The following is a 21,105-nucleotide window of genomic DNA, read 5'->3' as shown; positions in this document are numbered from 1 at the left end:
GAAGAGACCACCAAGGACGTGTACTTTCTTATCAAAGATGAAAGGATAGTCCCATGTGCTTTCCAATATATTTTTAAAGAAAAAAACTTAATGTTCCGTAAAGAAGGTTTTCACGCAGGCGAACAATCTCATCCGTCTAAAAGTATTTTGGGTGGTCCGGAGGCAAACATCTCCCGTTGGCAATACTCTTATATCTGTATGAACTCAATCTAACCATAACTTGGAGTAAAAGCGTTCATTAATGCGTGATTGTAAATTGTTATGAACTTAGTATAAAGTTTGAGTGAAAGTGTTCATCATCAATGACATAGTTATATATTTGGGAGAGAGGAAATAGCCTTGAAAGATATTAGTCTCACTTGTTCTGAGTTAAAAGATAAATAAATTTCGAGCTCAGATAGATTTGAGTCATGGACATGAAAGAGGTTTAGGTGGTTTTTACAAAAGGTGGCAAATAGGTGGGTTGAAATTGGTCATGGAGGTTGAATATGATTAGCGGATCAAATACAGGTCAATATTAGGTGGGTTGAAACGGGTTGGATCGAATATGGGTCAAGTCATGCCAAACCCGACCCGGTCCGCTTCCCTCCTTTTTCTCCCAATATTAGGTTTATATTTGAAGTCTTTTTTTCTCATAAAAACAATGAGATATTTTCTGTGAAGTGCAGGAATCTCCAACTCCACTGGCACCTCTTAACAAACTAAGGCATGCCCCCTTCAGTAGTGTCTTACAAGGAATAAACACACAAGTTATCACACTCAAGGTTGCTCTTAGGGACTGTTGCATCTTTTGCACAAGCTTTCCACTCCCCTTTATGTTGACAGTAACTTTAGGGGAAAAAAAAGCTTCCATTACATAAATCAAGCGATGTATAGCGTTGATCAGTGATGAATTTGTCCGGTATTTGCTTTCTGAATATCAATTTCTATATTGTGTAGTGGAGTTTTTGATTGATTTGGCAATGGATCATTTGGTTTGGCATTTGGACCAAGGAATGCAGTAAATTTGATTGTGTAAATCTGAAAAATCTGGATTTGAATGGCGCACAATATACATTTACATCCGCCTCTTTTTATGCTCTTAACATGAAAGGTCACATACTGGAGAATCAGTTGAAGTGGAATATTTGAGATTCTAAATTCCAACCTAAAGTTGGATAACAAAATGCTTAGTTTGGGCTATTTCTTGACGTAATGTGATAACCCAAGTTCCTCAGGATTCGTTCAATGTTCTATGGTATTCGACCTGGAAATCAAGAATAGGTTTGACAGTTGACCGGAATATCCAATTCGCTGTAATCTACCATGACAATTCACTTTTTTCAACAAATCACAATAATGAGGGTTTGAAAAACTTCTTTCCGAAGGGTACTGTAAATCAATTTTATGGAGGTGAATCGTGACCGTTCTAACGAGGTGAATCGTGACCGTCTAAAAGTGTTTTGAACAGTCCGCATGTTAAACTCTTCTTCGAAAAAGTTTCATTAAAATCCGGACAATCCAAAACACTTATGAATGGTCATGATTCATTTCATTAAAAATGATTTCCAGAGGAGTGAAACAAAGTGATTAAAACTCCCCCAGAATTCCAGAAAACAAAAATTCTCCAAAATCGGCATCCACCTTTACAATTCGTCAAGCGGTATACAATGTTGTAGAAAACATCCGTGGGCTATTGGTCAAAAAAGTCCAATAACTATGCCAGTGCAAAGATTAGTTTCAGAGGATATGCTAATCCATTACTTTTTATCCAATATTATCTTCCTTCACCTCTGATTCATCTATTTACAAAATACGACACGGAAACCTGCAGCCAAGATCCAAAATCAAGAAATATTACTAGTGAAAAAACACCATATTGAAATGGTAGGTACTAGGTAGCAATCACATTGCCATCTATAAAGTGTGTATCATCCATGATCTCTAACATCTACAAAATATCCTTTCCTTTTCAACCAGTACAGCAATATACAGAGAGGCAAAAGTGCGTCCATGAAAGTACATGAGATCTCCTAGAGCTCGGTTCTCTTTTGTAGGTAAAACCAGTATAATCATCAACTGCTCACAACTGAATACAGTGCACTAGATGAGCTCGAGCTTGGAAACGACCTTCTACATGGATGAGGATGATAAATGTCAAGATTTTACAAATATTCTGACAAATCTTCTTGGTTCTCCAAATCCCAAATAACGACTTTTCCATCTACACCTGTCATTTTGCCAATGGAATGTTTATATTTTTTTAGCACATACAAAATTACAGCATTTCATGATATTTAAGCAAATAGGAATTTACAGACAAATATTCAACAAACAAACCAGAAGTACTGAAGCGAGTATTTGTAGATTCCCCTTCTCTCTTAAGCAGTACAATAGATCTATAATCCAAAACAAAAACAGAAAACATATGTTATGCATCAAACAGATAGAGATAAGAAGAGATAAATATGCATAAAACAGGACTTCAGATAAGGTTATTACTTGATACAGTTCTCAGGAATGGCTCCCCGTGGTATTGAAGTTTCGCCTCTATCATTGTTGATTCCTTGTTTTGATTGGCCATACAGTTTACCAAATGCTTCAGAAAACTGCACCAAGGGAAAAATAAGAAAGTCATTCTAAAGCTGACTCATGTGCCCCTAAAATTATGACACACCAAACAAGATCAGACGTACAGAAGAATCAGGACTTAATACTCTTATAGTTAGCCAAACTAAATTCGCTACATTTCTTACCAGTTACTACTTCATTCTATCGGAGCATTTAGCTTTGATTGGTATAAAATACATGGCAAGTTTAACAGATTGAGCAGGAAGTCAGCACTCTTTGCCTTTTAGGTGCTACATTGCATGTCATATTTTTCTTGTGTGTATTGGATGGCATGGTAGTAATTTGGTTCTACATGGTCCATAACACTGGATGTTTATCCCAGGCAACACAACTTCAACGGTAAGTTCAACATAAACCAAATGCAAGAGCTATCTAGAGGTGTCAAATAGGGCATGCCGGCCTGGCACGGCCCATTTATTTCCGTGCCTAGCCTGCTTAGTGTCAAGCCTAGCCTAGCCCATTTATTAAGCATGTCGTGCCGTGCCATGTTAGAAAACTTTATGCCCGGCTTGGCAAGTCACGTGTGGGCACGGCACAAGCTGTGTTGTGCCCATGCCTGTAAAGCTGAGTATTGTAAAGCCAAAAGGAAAAGATAAAAGAAAAATAGACAACTATTGCAACTAATTATACTGGCAATACATAACAAAATAGGAAATATAATCATTTTATTGATAAGGGAAAAGATCATAATAATACAGTAAAAGAAATAGGTAAGAATTGCATCACTACTGTTTGATTACATACCGATAAGTTGTCAAATCGTGAATCGAATCGAGAATCGAAATGGTCATTTTTTGAATCGTGAATCGAATCGAATCGTGAATCGCTCTGATTCGGTCATGACTTCTATAATGCATAGAAACCTATGCTTATTGATTAGGGTAACAACAATATATACTACAAATGAAAGATTTAGGCCTAATCAATAAATACTTTCTTCTAAATGATGATTTGATAATAACGTGCAATATTAGGTAAGTTGCTTCTATTGCAACTACCAAGAGATGATGATTCTTAAAGCCTACTTATGGTTCTTTTTGTACGAAAGAGTCGCAAGTACAAAACAAACCCTTAGAAGTTCTATAGGGTTGTTATATTCCATTTATCTTCCTCATTTTCGATTCACTCTCGTAATAAATTTCTTTTCTTATTATCTATCCATATAACATAGACAAAAGATGACATTTAACAATACTATACCTTAAAAAAATATTTGAACCCTTCTCAAACAACAAAAGAAGCAAAACAAGAGTAAAAAATGAATTTCAGAAATTTTAAGTGAATCGAACGATTCATTGATTCTCTTACGATTCTTAGCTATTTCCTATTCGGCAGCCTATTCGTATCGATTACCCACCGAATCGTACGATAGAAATCGTAAATCACCGATTCACTTACGATTCTCAGCTATTTCCGATTCGGCAGCCTATTCGTATCGATTACTCACCGAATCGTATCGAATCGTATGATATGAATCGTGAATCGTACGATTCTGACAACAAAAGAAGACATTATAAGACATACATATCTCAATAATCATAGCCATTTTAACTCCTTAGACCTTACTAGTTAGTTTCACTATTTGCCTAAATTAGAAAAATATTGGGTAACATTATTGGGGCATGAAATTTTAAGTCCAAGATGTGTATCTTCGTAATCCTTCAGGCAAAAGAGGCAAAAATCATAATCGGTCCATGCTTGTGCCCTGCATGTGGTCGTGTCGTGCTTCGTGCCTTGCCCGTGCTTTATCGTGCCCAAGCTGCAGTCTGGCCTGGCCCATTTATTAAAAGTGTCGTACTGTGCCCTCTTCCAATTGTGCCATGCCCCCGCTGGCCTGGCCCAATTTTCACCTCTATTGATATCTAGTAGGGAAGGAAAATACTGAATTGTTCCTTGCTAGCATGGGAAGGAGAGGAAATTGCAGATGAATACCCAATCAATGATTCAATTAATATAGCTTTCACAAGACAAGAATTTCTTCAAGCTACTCAACTAATTAGAACTGAGTTGTGTAGGAATTGTTTCTTAAAAAGGATGAAGGTGAATTTTGCTTCTGAGAGTCCAATTTACACATCAAAAGGATGGAACATGGCTTGGATCATCAATCAGACTAAGGGGCTCCTGCCTCCTGGCCCTTGGCTTAACCCCACCTTGACCCATTAAATTCTTTCTTAAACTAAATATAGCAGAGCATGCTTCTGGCAGCTATGTAAGCTACCCACCAACAACTACTATTTGTGCTGAAAGTTGAAAGCCAACAGCATTGTTTGTCTCTGGTCAAATACTCAGTATACTCACAAGAAAATACATGGATATAATTACCTGTGAACCATATTTTGCACTTGAAGATGATGCTTTTCTTTCACCAAGGAACCTAAGAAAGGTCCTGAAACATAAAGAGTAATAAAGTCTCCATTATTTTGATCACAAGTGAGTAAAATGGGACATGGTATATTTTCCAAATGATGAATAAACTTCCAGTTCTACAAATGTCCATGCTATGGAAGTTAAAATAGAACAAAGTTTAAGAGTCTTGCTACTGACATAGCAAGTCTGTGCACAGATTGCATTATGGGGCCCACTAAGGGTCCCATACAAACAATCTGATCCGTTAATTATGTTTAAAAAGTTTTTTCAAGGGCCTCCGCAAAAAATTAGCTCAATCCGATACCTATAAGTGCTTTATCTAATCATCTAACTTTTCATTCAGGTTTTTGGAGAATGAAAAGTTAGACGATTAGATCAAGTACTTATAGGTATCGGATTGAGCTGATTTTATGCGGGGCCCCTTGAAAAAATGTTTTAAAGATAATGAACGGTTCGGATCACTTGTGTGGGACCCGTAGTAGGCCCCACATAACAATCTGTGCACAGATTTGCTGTGTCCATAGACTTTCTGAAAGTTTAATTACTACAAGCAAGAGACATGCCCTGCAATGGTGTACAATCGCAAAACTTATCATTTCATGCCATCTTCTGAGTGAGACACTTGACTTAGTGACAAATATAAAAGCAACCCATAGTAACAACATATAGCTGTAGCAAAGTAAGTTAAAAAGATAATGTAAAGCCTATTTCTGATACTGCCATGATACATAAGAATACAAAGACTTAGAAAAATGTAACCACCGACGACTGGAGATCGGGAAACAAAACAGCAAATAAAACAATCAATTTTTCATGTACAGATTGCCACAAAGATAATCAATTGTCAATACACCACTACTACATACCACAAGTCCCTTTCCTTGGCTGCAAAAACCATAGGGTTGCAGTCAAAACCCACACCGATAACCATTCTCTCAGAAACAAATAAGACCTGAAGAAGACCATGGGCTGACTTAAACATCCAATAAAGAAAAAAAAAATGACAATGAAAAGTTGAATTAAGTAGAATAGCAAGAGAGTGAACGCTGACCCACATCACGGAGAGGCAAATCATGGAAAGCAACAGTTTGAGCAGAAGGAGCAGGACCAACTTCATCAACAAAGTAGATCATCAAGTTATGACCTAAAGAGTTGCCCAATTGATGAATATATGAGAAAATATATCAAAAAGATAATATCATAGCCACATTTTCAAAGCATCAACAGATTCAACAAAAGTACTTATATGATTTAAAAGCAAAACTTGAAATCAGATCCAGTAGTCAGACAGTACCAGAAAAGCAAACAATTGAATAACTATAGAGTACATTTGATTCTGATTACACCTCATGTTATTACAAAAATACGGAAAGTAGTCCTACGAATATGACAAGGAATAATAAAATATTAGACTAGCTGTCCTGAGGAACAAAAGTTGAGGCATCTGAGCTCATGACATGATGATAACAATGTTTCTTGAAAGTTAAGCAAAAGAAAGACAAGACTGACCTACATAGGCCAGTGTATTGCCGCTTGGGGACCATTTGACACCAAATGACCAGCAAATGAGAGACCAAGCTGAATAATTTGCTGCTCCAACATGAAAAAAGGAACACCAAATAATGAAAAAAATCCTGCCAAAAAAATGGACAATGCTAGCAGAAAAAAACTTGTGAAGAAACATAATCCACAAGTACTATTTTTAGAAAAAAACATGCACCCATGACGAACAAAATAACTTGTTTACATAATAATGATCACAAGATGAATTAAAGAGAAGTATGCTTGTTTACATACAGAGCTGACCTTTTACAAAATGAGTAAAGCTCAAGAAGCTTATTTTATTTTAACAAGTATTGCTTCCTTTAGAATTTTCCATGCGAAAATTTGAGTACCAACCTAACAAAAGGATAGTAAAAAATTTCTGTCACGATTTAACTTATATCCTGCATCTCAATTCTTTGATTTTGAATTTATAATCTGCTAGCAAATTGTCTCTCAAGAATGAATATGTTACACTATAGTATGTAACTTCCAGGAAGATCTTTCTATGTAAATTGAGAGAGTGAAGATAGACCTAGAGTCAATGTTGAAAGAAATCAAGGTCCAAATCTCGTACAACTTTTGGTTCTTTTAGTCTAGTATCAACAATTTTTATTCCATGAAGAATAGACTGAATAGTGATTTTCTCCCCAACTCCAAGGTATTCACAGCCATAAAAGTTGACCAAGACGTAACATTTCCAGTTTTACAAGCATATCCATCAACATTTTAGTTTCTCGGTTGCAGCATGATTAGTCATACAAATGAAAAATACATAAATAAAAGGAGTATAGAACACACCTCCCCAAATTTTGAATCACCTGCAGAACCTGTTCCTGAATCCCTTTATCGTTACCAAATAATAGCAAAATAGATCATTTAATCCGAAAACCGCACTGAAAATATTGATTAACGAAAATCAACTTCAATAAACGTACCTCATATCCACACCTTTTATGAAAGTGGAGAATACTTGACATCTTCCATCAGTAGATGTTGTAGCAAGGAGAATCTACAGGTGAAAGCAAATGAGTGACGAACAAAATAAGTGAACTTCTCCTGCCATGTACACAAGAATATCTTAATGTCTACTTGCACAATCTATCTTTAGTACACTACCTTAGTGTTTTTCTTTCTGTTTATTTTTACGTCTTTTCTTTCATAGGCACAGAGGACGTGCCTACAATGAACTTGACTTTTCTGTGCATGATTGACAATGGGAAAAAGACAAGAAGTAAACATAAAACGAGAACCATCAAAGATAGCAGGTATTCTACTCCTTCAACTTGGACACTATAGTAGTTACACATCAGGCCAACAAACAAACATTGAGGACCACCTAGCAATTATTAAGCACAATTTCATTCGTGAATGAATTACCAATTAAAGATTCTAGTTATACAGCATTACTTGGTATGAAGAAAGCTGGGTAGTACGTAGAAACATACGCACATTATTAGGATGCCAAGCAACACTTGTGACAGATGAATCGTGTCTTTTCCGAATAAGTTTACTGACCCACCTGAAGGAATGCATTTGAAACACGCATCAACAACTGAAATTAGAATAAGAAGTCAGAGTTACTAGAAAAACTCCACATATGTAGTCAAACAAATGGATTAAGTATCACCCAGGAGTTGTTTTCATTGCCAAACAACTAGTTAGGGTTTTCTTTTCTCTGGTTATTTCTTTACCCTTACTAAGGATTTTCTTCTCTCTAGTTTTTAATTTCCGAGATTTAGTTGCATTGGGATTTAGTTGCATTGGGATTGCATCAGTACTTCAGTAGGATTCAATATCTTGTACATGTAAAAGAGGCAATTCACGGGATCATCCATAGAAAGAAGTATGTAATTAAGAACGAGCATATTACACAGATAAAAGTCTTGCAAACCTGAGGCATATTGAATAGAAGATAGGGGATATTTCAGCCAAAAGAAAGCAGCTTAACAATTATTCTCTTGTTCATAGTAGCAAATGCAAACAGTTTTAGCACCACTTCCAACAGCAAACTTATTCTCTGAAGCAAAAAATGAATGAAATTAATAAGAGAAGTAGATTCTACTTCTAGTTTCACCAAATATATCATAAGTCTATGGTGATATATCCATAACCCATGAACATCAGTACAAGAGCGACAATTAAAAATGTGGCATTATTCATTAATCGCTATCATATTTCATAATACGCCATTTTGTATTTAATAATGCTCAGAGCGGGAAAAATCCTGTACAGAAACACAAAGCTAAAAACTATACAGCTACTGGCGCATAGCAGTACACAACTACCCTATATACTTCACACCGGAAAAGATTGAAAAGGAATCGTCTTCTCTCAGCCAAGAAAACAGAGAAAGCAGCAAAGAACCTTCAGCACATAAAGGCGGCTCCACACTTTCGACAAGAACTCTTATTGCACCCCATAAAAGAGTTCACAAACCACTTATGCAGCAATGTGCCACACCTTTCACTTCAACTACTTGCTTGGGAAAAGAGAAACTCCAAGTAACCAATAGCTTACTCTTAGTTGCAGGAAACGCTTAAACTGCTAGCGCTCCTCCTCAAGAACAGCGATTTCGCGTTTCGGTCTAAGGAGACTGACGGAAACGCGTTTCTCTCTAGGTGGGAACACAGTCCTCAAAGGGATGGGAACTTTGGCCCAAAAAAAAAACAAAAATCAGATCGGAAAATGTTCAGCCACCTCTAAAAATGATGACGCCGGCAGCGACGACCACCAGCGACTGACGGAAGGTGTTTCAGCACCGACGATTTTCTCGCCGTTGATGTCTTCTCAGCATTTTTTTCTTTTACTTTTAGTGTTGGTCTTTCTCGATCGAGGAAGAAGACCATAAGCCCTATTGAAGGGTTTTGTATCCTGTATGTGCAACTTGTGTCATTTATTGTTAGTCCAACTGTCCAACAAATAAAGTGCCAGATAATGAGATTATATTGTCTTTTATCCTTAAAATTTGTCTTTTTCTTGGTGGGACTGCCACACCTGATTTTAACACTCTTTTAGGCTCGGATTACATGATACTTTTGCCTTTTACTGGAGAACAGCTGGAATCACGTATTAAAATAATAAATATTTCTATGTTTTGCAATCTAAAATGGTAGAATAATATTTTCTTTGTGACATTTAAATATATGAAAAAATAAAAGTATTTATAATTTTCCTTAAAAGCTTCCGACGGTGTTCCCATACTTCTATGATCATCCGCTATCCCGCTCCCGCTTCGTGCAACTAATAGCTTATTACTCACCTACTGAATATGGCATCACACCCAGATTAAAACTCTAACATATCTAGCTCCAAAGATAAATAGCCACTAGGCAGGTAGTCATCACTCTCTCTTGCTTTCTAGTTGAATACAACACTCGATCTCAAACGTACAGGTGGATGATACATGAAACATGAACATGTCCAGGTCATTGCTAGCATTTTTGTTGCTTAAACTTCAATAAAACCATACACAGTAATGAAGATGCATGAGTTTCCAATAATCATGTAAAGGAGAAGTGTTGGCTTAATTACACAAAATGCCAAGTGCTCTTTCCCAAGTATAAACTAGTACACGAAGAAGAAATCAGCCCACACCCCAGTGTAAGAATCTCGTGTACTTGGTTGCCCTTTTATGTTCAGTAACCACATGATGACTAAAAAATCAAGGAAAATGCTGAAGACAACAAAAGTAAGCAAATCGTAGTGTGCATGTTCTAATAAATCAGTTCACAGGAAAAATCCTTTTCAGTTTCGTAAGTTTAGGCTCCTCTAGTCTAATAGCACATCATTCAGGCAAGAAAACTGAGACAGAAGAAAGGTTGAATAACCACCATGTACTTCGATGTTAAGAACATGAGAAGGGAAAAGGAAAATGTATGTCTATACCTCTTGGACTCCACTGGACACAAAGTGCTGCCCGGTTGAGCCTAAGAATAACTAGGGTTGGCACCCAGTCTACTCCTTCCTGGTTCCAAACATAGCTGAAAGAAGAGTCAAGGTTATATAGATACAAAAATTCAAAGCTTATTAAATTTATTGTCTTTATTTAGGGGGTAAAAAGGCACAGCAACGGACACTTGAGAGAGAGAAAGAGACAAAGGATATGCAAAAGTTTGTTTTTAGCATCAACTTTACAGATATAACTCTCAACTCCACCTTGAAAACTTCTTTAACATTCCAAGATAAACAGGTACTCACGAATTCCAGTCATGAGATACCGTGACTATTCTGTTGGACCTTATGCTCCAATCAATCCCAAAAATAATTTGGTCATGCTGTGACAAGAACAAGAAGAAGGAAAATGAATACCAGACAGTTGCCACTCAAATTACATGAGAAATGTAGACATGACTAGTAACAGAGCATAATTTTAAGAGGAGACGATAAAGCATGAGCCAATTGAAGTTCAGTTACATCAAAATGCATATGAGCTATAGATGCATATGACAAACGATCTTGCATGTACTATCACAAAATAAGAAAAAATAACGTAGTAAACAACTCATTTGAGACAGTCTCAAGTGGAAGGTTTACTAGCCGAAATTTATGAAAAAGAAACACTATGAATAAACACATGAAGCAATTATGTTGGGTACATTTTTTGACGCGCCAAAATTGATCAAAAAAGTTATTTCTTGTTCAGTCCTGTCGAAATCTTCACTTGCATAAGCAAAGGAAACAAATACGTAACCAAGCACGTGTTTTGTTTGTGGCACCTAGCCTTTTCTGATTGCTTGATTGATGGCAAATGATTCTGTCAGAAAATCAACGTCTTCTTGCATCCAGTCTCATATTCAAAAACAATACAAAATTTGCAATGAATTATTTCAGCCACTGTTCTCTGCTTGGAACGTGTAGAACCTAGTCTTCTTATTCGTTTTTGTGCAGCTAACATTAAAGGTGCAAATCTGATGGAACGTGATGTCGTTATCAAAGATTGTGATTGCCAAACTCAACCCCCATGTGTCCTGTTCACATGGAACTCACCCTAATCCACCTTCAAAATAACTCTTGCTTACCAAAATAAGAAAGGTCAGCTACACATACGTTTTTGAAAAAGTTCCACTTCAGGTCACATCAAGAAAGAAATAATTTATATTTGCCCATAGCCATAATCAGACTGCTTCTGCCCTTCCATGTTTAACGCAACAAACTTCTTTGCAATGAAAGTGGTCATTCTCAATTAACCCAGCCCTAAGATACGAGTCTTTCATGATGAGTCGTTTATATAAGAAAAACATGTACATTCTCCCTACATAAAACTCAGTAGAAAGGTATGTACCATGATGAGTCATGCTGCGCAAATTATGATTACCTTACTCTTCGTTGGTGTACGTAACATTTCACAGCCAAGCAAACAAACAGGGTAGAAGGATGAAGCTTCAAAAATCACTTAATCCAAACAAAAACAAAGAAACCAATGCCTAGCAGGGGCCAAGGCTAAACAACATACAATGGTAAATGGACCAATTCCTACACAGGAGTTGATAAAATGGCACTATTCTGCCTGGTTTGGACCTAGTTATTCATTTTTCAAAAACATCACATACGTGATTGGTCCAGGCCTTATGTTAAGGCCTTTTTTTTTTTTTTTGTGTGTTTACGCCTTTTTGGGTTTCTTGGCTTTCATTTGCCAAGATGTGCATGCGCATTGCATCCAATCTGAGGCGGATTTATATACAATACTTACAAGACAAAAGAAACACTATCATAAAACAATAAATTCACCACAAAAACCTATAAAACTTACCTTTTGAAGAATATGTATCCTCTCCCACTTCTCTTCTACTAATCTATGAATGTGAACTTCATTATTGTTAGGACAAAATGCAATCACTGCAAAAAGAGGTAGCCATAAATTACATGACCGTAAAATAAGAAAAGCTATAACATGGCAAAAAAGGTATGATCACTAATAACTTTCCTAAGAAAACAGAACAGAACATACACTAAGAATGGAATATAACGTCGATATGCCTACAAGAACAGCAGAATGAAACACTTAAATTGACTGCTCAATCTTAAAACTGCAATAAACGAAAACAAGACAAGATATATTAAGTACAGAGTTGCAGAAAGCCACTGATGTATTGACAAGATCCTATGGGTTTCAAATTATGGAAAATTTATTTTGGTGATAACTTTGTTTTAGGAATTGAATTTTGTGCCACTTGTTTTGGCATGTTTTTATTAGTTAATAGTCTTAATTTCCATAAGTAGGTTAATCTTTGTAAATGTTTCAATGATTACCAAATTCCTTTCTTTTGCCGATAAAAAATATTAGTCTATTATTTTTCTTCTCTTACTTTCCTTTATCATCTTTCTTGGTTAGCAAAATCATTGTTTCCTAGTTGATTTAGGGTTTGAGTTATTAGTTAATAGTCTTAATTTCCATAAGTAGGTTAATCTTTGTAAACTGTATCAATGATTACCAAATTCCTTTCTTTTGCCGATAAAAAATAATAATATTAGTCTATTATTTTTCTTCTCTTAGTTTCCTTTATCATCTTTCTAGGTCAGCAGAATCATTGTTTCCTAGTTGATTTAGGGTTTGCGTCTATAAATAAAGATGTAGCCTATGGGCATATAGAATTCAATCAGGATTTCAAGGTGTGCTCGTGGATTCAAAAGAGTTTCTCGTTAGGAGACTGCCACCTTCCCTGCAAAGTAAATAGATACTTGGAATACTTCAACAACTTGCTCCTCTTCAAAAAATAACTCACATAAAGTCATACTTTCAATGATCTCTTCTCTGCATGCTTCGACTGATTTCAAAGGCCCACAATACGAGAACTGGGCATAAACTCAAACTGCTCCTCCCCAAGAAAATCAACAATCTGAACTTTATTGTTGAAATTGCTGGTTCTCTTACTTTGATTCATCAAAGAATAGATTTGTACACCAAGTACAAATGATGTAGCATTAAGAACATTAATACCAAATTAAACATGTCGTTTAACAAAATTAGCTACTTATCTCTCTTGAGATCGATCAAAATTAATTAGTACCTTTCCTGTTAACAACTCACAAGTGTAATGCATAATGTACACTTCACTGCAAATGCTAAAATAGTTTTGTCATTTTTGTAAACTCTAATTAGTTCAAATTAGAAGCAACAAAAATAGACTTTGTCTTCGCCGAAGACTTTGAAAGTTGATTCAATCATTTTTCACTGGCCAATTTTGAAGTTTTGCAAACTGGCCAGGGCCACCCAAAATCATACCACCGAGAAGGAAAAAAACACCAAAAAAAAAACAAGTTAAAAGTAGGCAAGTAACTATCACTTCCAACCGCAAGAGATGGTTCAAGTGGCAATAGGGATGAGCTTTAAACCCAGACATCCTGAGTTCAAAACTTGGCAACCTCTCTTGGGCCAGGCTGTTAGAGAGAAATCTCTTGCGAATCCCCCGCCCCACCAAGCGAACGCACTTTGTTTTGTTTCCGAGTTTATGCATTGGATTCAGTCAGCGTCAAGACATAATCAAAAGGAAGGAGTGACACTTTGGTTAACAGCAAACCCTTCCAAAGGCGACCCTCTCCTCGTTCCACCCACTGGCCTATTGGGATAGCAGCCTTCGGGCTTTACCAGCCCTTTATGATAAAGCTAAATGGCCACTGGACCGAGGAGACTGGGAATAGACAAGATGCGCATAAACTTGCCTTGACACACACCTGACTCGAACCCAAAAATAGCACTTTTCACTTCCAGTATAGCCCACCAAAAAGGAAAACTATTAAAGACAGAAGAACTAATCAGCAATTGCTTTAGTGATACAATAAGCCCACATCTCATCGATTTTTCGCACGAGGAATCAACCCAATGACTAGTCACATAACGAAAGCCACGAACTTTAAATCAAAGTTCAGTACTAGATCATGAAAACGTACGTAACAATGCATAGCTATACACAACGGAATAGTAAAAAGAGAGATTAGTGAATGAGGAAGCAGTACTGGAATGATCTGGACTCCAAGCGTGGCTTTTTGAGTGTGAGATTAGAGATCTGTAATTGAATTTTTACTCTGTTTCTATTGATTGGAATAAAACCCTCATGTACAGTTGTATAGCTTTACATGGTTTACGGTACATGCTTGTTCTTGCTAGCGGTAAGAAATTAGGCTTTTGAGTGTAAGGATTTGTTCGAGGTATGAATTGTGAAATTTGGGGGTGTGAATTTTAGAGTGACAGCGCAAATTGTGCAATTTGGGGGTGAATTCTAGAGTGTTTGTTTTGGTGGCTGAAATTTACAGCTCTTTTGAATGGAGTGAGTTGGAGAGAAAAGAAACGAAAGTGGGTGAGAAGGCTTTCTTTCTCACGTTTGGCTGAACAAAAGGTGAGATACGGTGAGAGCCCAGATCCCCCTTTAGAGCATCTCCGGCTTTTAGAGCATCTTCAGTCTTGACCCATTTTAAGACTCAAATTTAAAAATGGGACAAAAATTACAAAATTCTCTTTCCAATCTTTGACCCAAACCCGTTCCTATTTTGGGTTTTACCTATTTTTTTCGCCCAAATCTGAGATAACTTTTGCCTTGACCCATTTCTCCAACGGCAGTTAGTTAGAGAAAGAAAGAGAGGAAGATGTGTAAAATTTGGGTTTGATGGTTGGAGATGTGTCTATCCAAAATGGATTTTTACCCAAAATTTGACTCAAATTTGAAAAAAAATATGAATGAAGGCTGGAGATACTCTAAATACTCCTATTTCGTTTCTCACCAATTTTGGTGAGATTTGAGAGAAAGAGAGAAGATCCCGCTTTTACCCCTCCTCCGCCTCCCCTCACCGCCACCACCGCACCATCACTTCTTCTCCTTAGCCCACCATCACCGCTCTGCAACCCAGTGGATCTAGGGCTGTGAGACTCTCTTTTTTAAGAAGAAGAGACGACTGTGAGGGAGACGAATTTTTTCTTTTTTTAGGAAGACAATCGGCGGGAGTGATGGTGGTGATCGTGGGGCAGTGACGGAGAGAGAACTGTGAGGGTTTTTTTTTGGAAGAGAAGAAGAGAAGAAGAAGAGGAGGTTGTACGTATAAGGCTGGAAATTGGAATAAAAAGGAAGGATATATTGGTAAAATACATACAACCCTCTTTTTTCTTTTTTCACCAATATTTTGTCCATCCAAACGAGATGGTGAGAAATCACCATCCTTTTTTTTCTTTTCTCACTAATAAGAGAAGCCACACTCTTTTCTTTTCTTTTCTCACCTTTTCTTTTCTCACCGAGGTAGCCAAAGGGGCTATTATGGTTTTTGGTGTTTGTCAGTTTTTTTTTTTTTTTCCTAAGCATCTAGTGTTTGTTGTTGACATGGGGGCATTGAGACTTTTTTGTAATTTAGCGGTGTAAATTCTGCATTTAGAGATTTGAATTGTGTAGATGAATTTGAATTTTGAGGTGTATGAATTATGAGGCGTGAATTCTGTAAAGATGTGTAAATAATGCATACATTGTGTGAATTCTATGGTGTGAATTCTGCGTAGGTGTGAATTCCATGGATGTGAATTTTGTGGGTGTGAATTCTTCATAAGGGTGTAAATTGTGAGAGTGTTGAAAAGTGAGAAGGGTAAAATAGCAAAAGCATATTTAAAAAGGGTCGGGATGAGATAGCTCTACAAAAAGGGGTTTGCATGGAACTCCAAACAAAAAATGGATGGAATTGCTCTACAAAAAAAAAAGGTTTGCATAGAACTCCAAGTAAAAAATGGGACCAGCTAGAAATTTCCCTTTTTTTCATCCATTTGAGCATCAACAATAAAAAGAAAGATTGGAGAAAACTCCTAGGTATCAAAGTTCGAACCAGCGACCAACGGCACATAAGGCAACATCCTTGCGGCTTGCACAAGTCGCAAGCTTGTTACAATTAGGGTATTTTTAGATATATTACTTATTTCCTTAGTTCAAAAAACACTATTCCAATAATTTCAGCTAGGTCATGTGATCGCCTGTTCATTACTTAGATCCGCCCCTGCTCATCTACAATTTATTTACTACCGGAAATAACTTGGCATTTCTTAAGAAATTATTCACTACTGGAAACAAGTAATAACTTGATTGCAACAAATTCTTTCTCAAAACTTATTGACTACCAGAAACGCCCCCTTAAAGGTGGGTGTTGCACAATTGATTGGTGCCATTCAATTAATTTAAAACATGTTTTCCAGGTATGAGTAACGGCTTGATCGACTTTGCCACTCTTCGGTGGGTTTATGTACTATAACTCAAAGTTTCTGCGAATATTTATTATGTATGAAATTAAGAAAGAATCACGGGCCAAGGAAATTCACAGTAACTTTAACTTTATACATCCTTGGTTGTGCAAGAATGACAATTTTTTCGTTTTTTGGTAAGGCAAATTTATTGAAGAAACCAAACAAGGTACAATATCACCGTGGCATACCCGTGAGAAGCAACAAGGACAAACAAACACCACACTAGTTATAGCTTATCAAACAACATCAAGGGAAGGCCAGAACGAAACGAGCACTAAGCTAGAAACCCCACAGCACAAACATAACCAAGAACAGAGCTAAGATACTACAAGGACTTGACAAGAAATGTTACAAGCTAGACACAAACTTTGATTTATGGCAGACTACTTCTTAACTTTTCTCCAAGAGCTCACAAAGCCTCTAGTATCCGTCACAATCTTATGAAGAACAGAATCCATCTCTTCTTTCTTATGTTGGAAAATCCTCATACTATTTCTCTCTCTCCAGATGTGATACGAAGTAACTGCAAAAGCCAGCTTATACAGAGTATGAAGCAGAGAATTTCCTTTTCGATTTTGCCTAAATTGTCTCATGGAATAGCCCTTCAGGATTTCTACAAACATTACATTTGCCTACAATTTGCCTCCATATGTGAGAGGAGAAAGGACAGCAGAAAAATGGATGTTCATGACTTTCAGGGCCGGTATCACGTAGAGCACACCTATTATATACTATCATCAACGAGGCCCCAATTCAGAACTCTACTCAAACTACAGAGCCTTCCCCATGCAGCCATCCATTGGATGATGGCTCAGCTAGGGATATGGTGTGTAAGAATGACAATTGGCTTATGTATTTTCATATGGTTGGGGACCGGGGTGATCCCTCAAAGGGATATTGCATATTTGTAACTGAGGTCTTTTCTTAAAAACAATATGAGAGGATTGTTCGGTGCTGCAGGAATCTCCATATGCACTGGCACCTTATAAGAAAATAAAAAATGCTAAGAACACAACAATCCAAACACAACCTCTCACATACATATGTTTGTGTTTGGATATGGCATGTCGGACTTTGAATATGCAAAGAAGCAGTCATACTAATTTAATTTGTCCTCTTTAAAACACCACCAGATTTTTTTCACCAGTTTTCACTTTTCACTAGCTTGACAGGGCTCGACATATGTGTTGGTACTAATAACTTGTTACTCCTAAAAAATTACCAGTACAACATAAATCATAATGTGCACATAACCAGACGATATGGATGAATAGGAAGGAACTATAGAAACATACCTGGCTTTTCTTTTGTGTAAAATAAAATCAAATCCAAGCTGAATTCACCTCGACAAAGTCCATACACCTTCATTTATTGGGTGACACCAAACTGGTGCTCGAAGAGAAACTTTTATATATATCTAGTATAGGAGGTGGGGTGGTGTCCCCCTCCGGTCCGTTTTCAATTTTTCGGTCATTTCCCGAGTACACTTTGATGATCGGCTTTGTTCATTTTGTAGAGCTCAGTGAGAACATTAATCTTGCCAAAAATCTTCTTCATCGAATTGTAGTAGATACATGAACAACACACGTGAAAAATGCAAAAAAATAAAAGTGGATTCCAATTGAGTGTGTTTTTAGACCCAATTTTTAATTTTTTTCAATTTTCACATGTGTTGATTATGTATCTACTGAAATCCAATGAATATGATTTTTGGCAAGATTAATGTTCTCGCCGAGGTCTACAAATTGAACTGATCCGATCATCAAAGTGTGCTCAGAAAATGGACAAAAAATTGAAAACGAACCGGAGGGGGACACCACCCCACCTCTTGTACCGGGTATATATAAAAGTTTCTCAGAAATTATTCGCTTTAGATGTAAGAATAGATCATTAGATTTCATTAGATATGAGACTATTAGATTACATTAGATGGAGATATGCTTCATCTGTTTTGCGCATTTGGTTGTGTGAGGGTCTAGATGTTCTGCATGGTGTTTAGGCATCTTTTGTCGTTGCTATATCCCCTCTCTTGTGATGACTTTTCATTCTATGTATTTTCTTCCTTATTATCAATGAAGTATCCTATCATTTGATCAAAAAAAAAAAGAAAAGAAAAGAAAATATTACATTAGAATAGATTATTTCTTATTTCATTTTGGGAAATTTATAGAAATGGTCCTCCTAATTTCATCCGAGTCTCATTTTTGTCCTCCAAGTATCAATTGCAACTCTTTTGACATTCAAGTTTGGTTTTCGTACTAAGTTGGTCTAATTAATAACGTCTGTCAGCCAAATTGGATGGAAAACATTTAGATTGATGGCAGACGTTATCCATTGGACCAACTTGGTATGAATTGCAACATCCAAACTGCCATCAATTTGATTTTTTTCGTCCAGGTTGGCTGACAGAAGTTATTAATTGGACCAATTTGGTACGAAAACCAAACTTAAAAGTCAAAAGAGTTGTAATTGATACTTGGATGACAAAAATGAAACTCAGATGAATTAGGAAGACCATTTATATAAATTTTCCTTTCATTTATCGTTAGAAATTAGATTATTAGGTTTGATTTCCCTTTCTGAATCTAATTTCTATGTAAGAATAGATTATTTCTAATTTCATTTTTTGGGTGACACCAAACTGGTGCTCGGGAATAAGCATGCGCCCTGGAGCACCCCCATCCTATACTGATCTATTTCTTTCACCTACAAATCGCAAGTTGTCAAACTGATGTGCCTCTTTGAAGATAATGTTGAGAAATCGCACAAACCACAAAACACAATACGTGAAAAAACAATCAAGTAAAGAATGCACAGAGAGGTCCAGAGGCTATCCATAGGCTTGGCCTCCAAAGCCCTGCCCCTCGTGGGACTCGAACCTTGGTCACCACTGGAGGGAGGGAGATGAATTACCAACTTTACTAGAAGTGGTTCTCAAATAACATAGTACATTGGCAATTATTGAACTGCTAGCGAAGCACAAGCCAGACTACATAGATCCTCCGTTCATTTGTCTATCCATGTGAGATAATATGAGTTTCTCTCTCATAATCAAATAAATGGGTTGTAAAGAACGAAAGCTGACAAATTTTAAGGACCAATTCATCACTTATTTATTTGGTTGATGGGTTACTTTGTTCATCTATCTAGAGAAATATACTCCATAAGACTTTGATTGTACCCAAAAAAAAAAAAAAAAGGAAAAAGAAAAATTCGGATATAGTATCTATCATAAACGTTAACGTAGAGATTTGTAAAAAACTCCGTTCAATAATTTCAGAAAATGATCGATAAGGGTGAGAATGCACCACTATATACGGGAAAATAAGACTTCCCACATCACCAGTCAACAGACTCGGCTTTCACCCTTTCTATTACTGACCACAAACAACAATCAATATCCACTCCCCCATTCATTCTCGGTCTTTCTTTCACCATTTCTTCCCATTTTCCATGACCCACTGATCAGAAACGAGATTCTACTAGCTAGTAATGGCTAAACCAAGTCCGCGTTTGATCATTTCATTTGCTATTAGTACCACCTTCTTCATCTATTCTGCACATTTAACCAATTCTCAATCAGTAGCCAATTTGTCCACTACATGGATCAATAACAACCCAACAATTTACATCAGCGGAGGCGATCTTTCTCCCAGGCTTCAGATGACTCCTGTCTTTTCCCCATCCGGTGCCTCACAGTTCGTTTCCGGCTTCTACTGCTTCTCCGAAGAAACTACTTCATGTTTCTTTGGTATCTTCATATTTGGAGAAAGAACGGATTACGATACCCTAAACTATTCCATAATAGACTATCCCCAACTAGTATGGTCTGCTAACCGGGACCGTCCAGTGAAAGTTAATGCGACCTTGAAATTAACGGGCAATGGGGATTTGATATTGGAGGACGCGGATGGAGATATGGTATGGTCAACCAACACAAGAGGAAAGTCCGTCGCGGGCTTAAGATTCACCGAATTTGGAAACCTTGATCTTTTTGACAGCAACAACGCGACGGTATGGCAATCTTTTGATCACCCCACGGACTCATTACTTATTGGACAAAAGCTGGTGTCAAACTCGGGGCAAAAGCTGATAGCTAGAGCATCATCATCTAACTTTAGCCCAGGCTTGTATTCGCTTTCTGTTCAGAACGGTCTTTTGTTCGGTTATATGGAAGCCAATCCACCGGTGGAATATTACAAATCCACTTTAGAGGCAAATCCGAATTCCATAAATTCGGAAAAAGCATATGTTGTGTTCAATAACGGAAGCTTCAATGGTCAAAATTTCGATCTCGCATCAACGGCTCAGTTCATGAGGCTGGAACCCGACGGGCATTTGAAGGTTTGCGAATGGGGAGGAGCTAAATAGAAGAC

At 37.0% G+C, this 21,105-nt stretch overlaps 1 protein-coding gene and 1 pseudogene across 1 annotated transcript; one reads left to right on the top strand and one right to left on the bottom strand.

Annotated features, from left to right (window-relative positions):
- Positions 1-1,815: 1,815 nt before the first annotated feature.
- Positions 1,816-14,314, bottom strand: LOC131328559 (actin-related protein 2/3 complex subunit 1A-like; annotated as a pseudogene).
- Positions 14,315-20,221: 5,907 nt separating this feature from the next.
- On the top strand, positions 20,222-21,100 carry LOC131330006 (EP1-like glycoprotein 4). Its single transcript, XM_058363461.1, has one exon. It carries the CDS (start codon positions 20,222-20,224, stop codon positions 21,098-21,100), a length of 879 nt encoding a protein of 292 aa, XP_058219444.1.
- The last annotated feature ends 5 nt before the right edge of the window (positions 21,101-21,105 follow it).

The sequence above is a fragment of the Rhododendron vialii genome, chromosome 6a, assembly GCF_030253575.1.
Source record: "Rhododendron vialii isolate Sample 1 chromosome 6a, ASM3025357v1".
Taxonomy (NCBI): Eukaryota; Viridiplantae; Streptophyta; class Magnoliopsida; order Ericales; family Ericaceae; genus Rhododendron; species Rhododendron vialii.
Note: the sequence above shows the minus strand (reverse complement) of the source record. Positions and strands in the feature narration are given on the sequence as shown.

Coding starts and splice junctions, on each gene's coding strand:
- LOC131330006 (XM_058363461.1), top strand. CDS start 20,222: ATGGCTAAACCAAGTCCGCGTTTGATCATTTCATTTGCTATTAGTACC.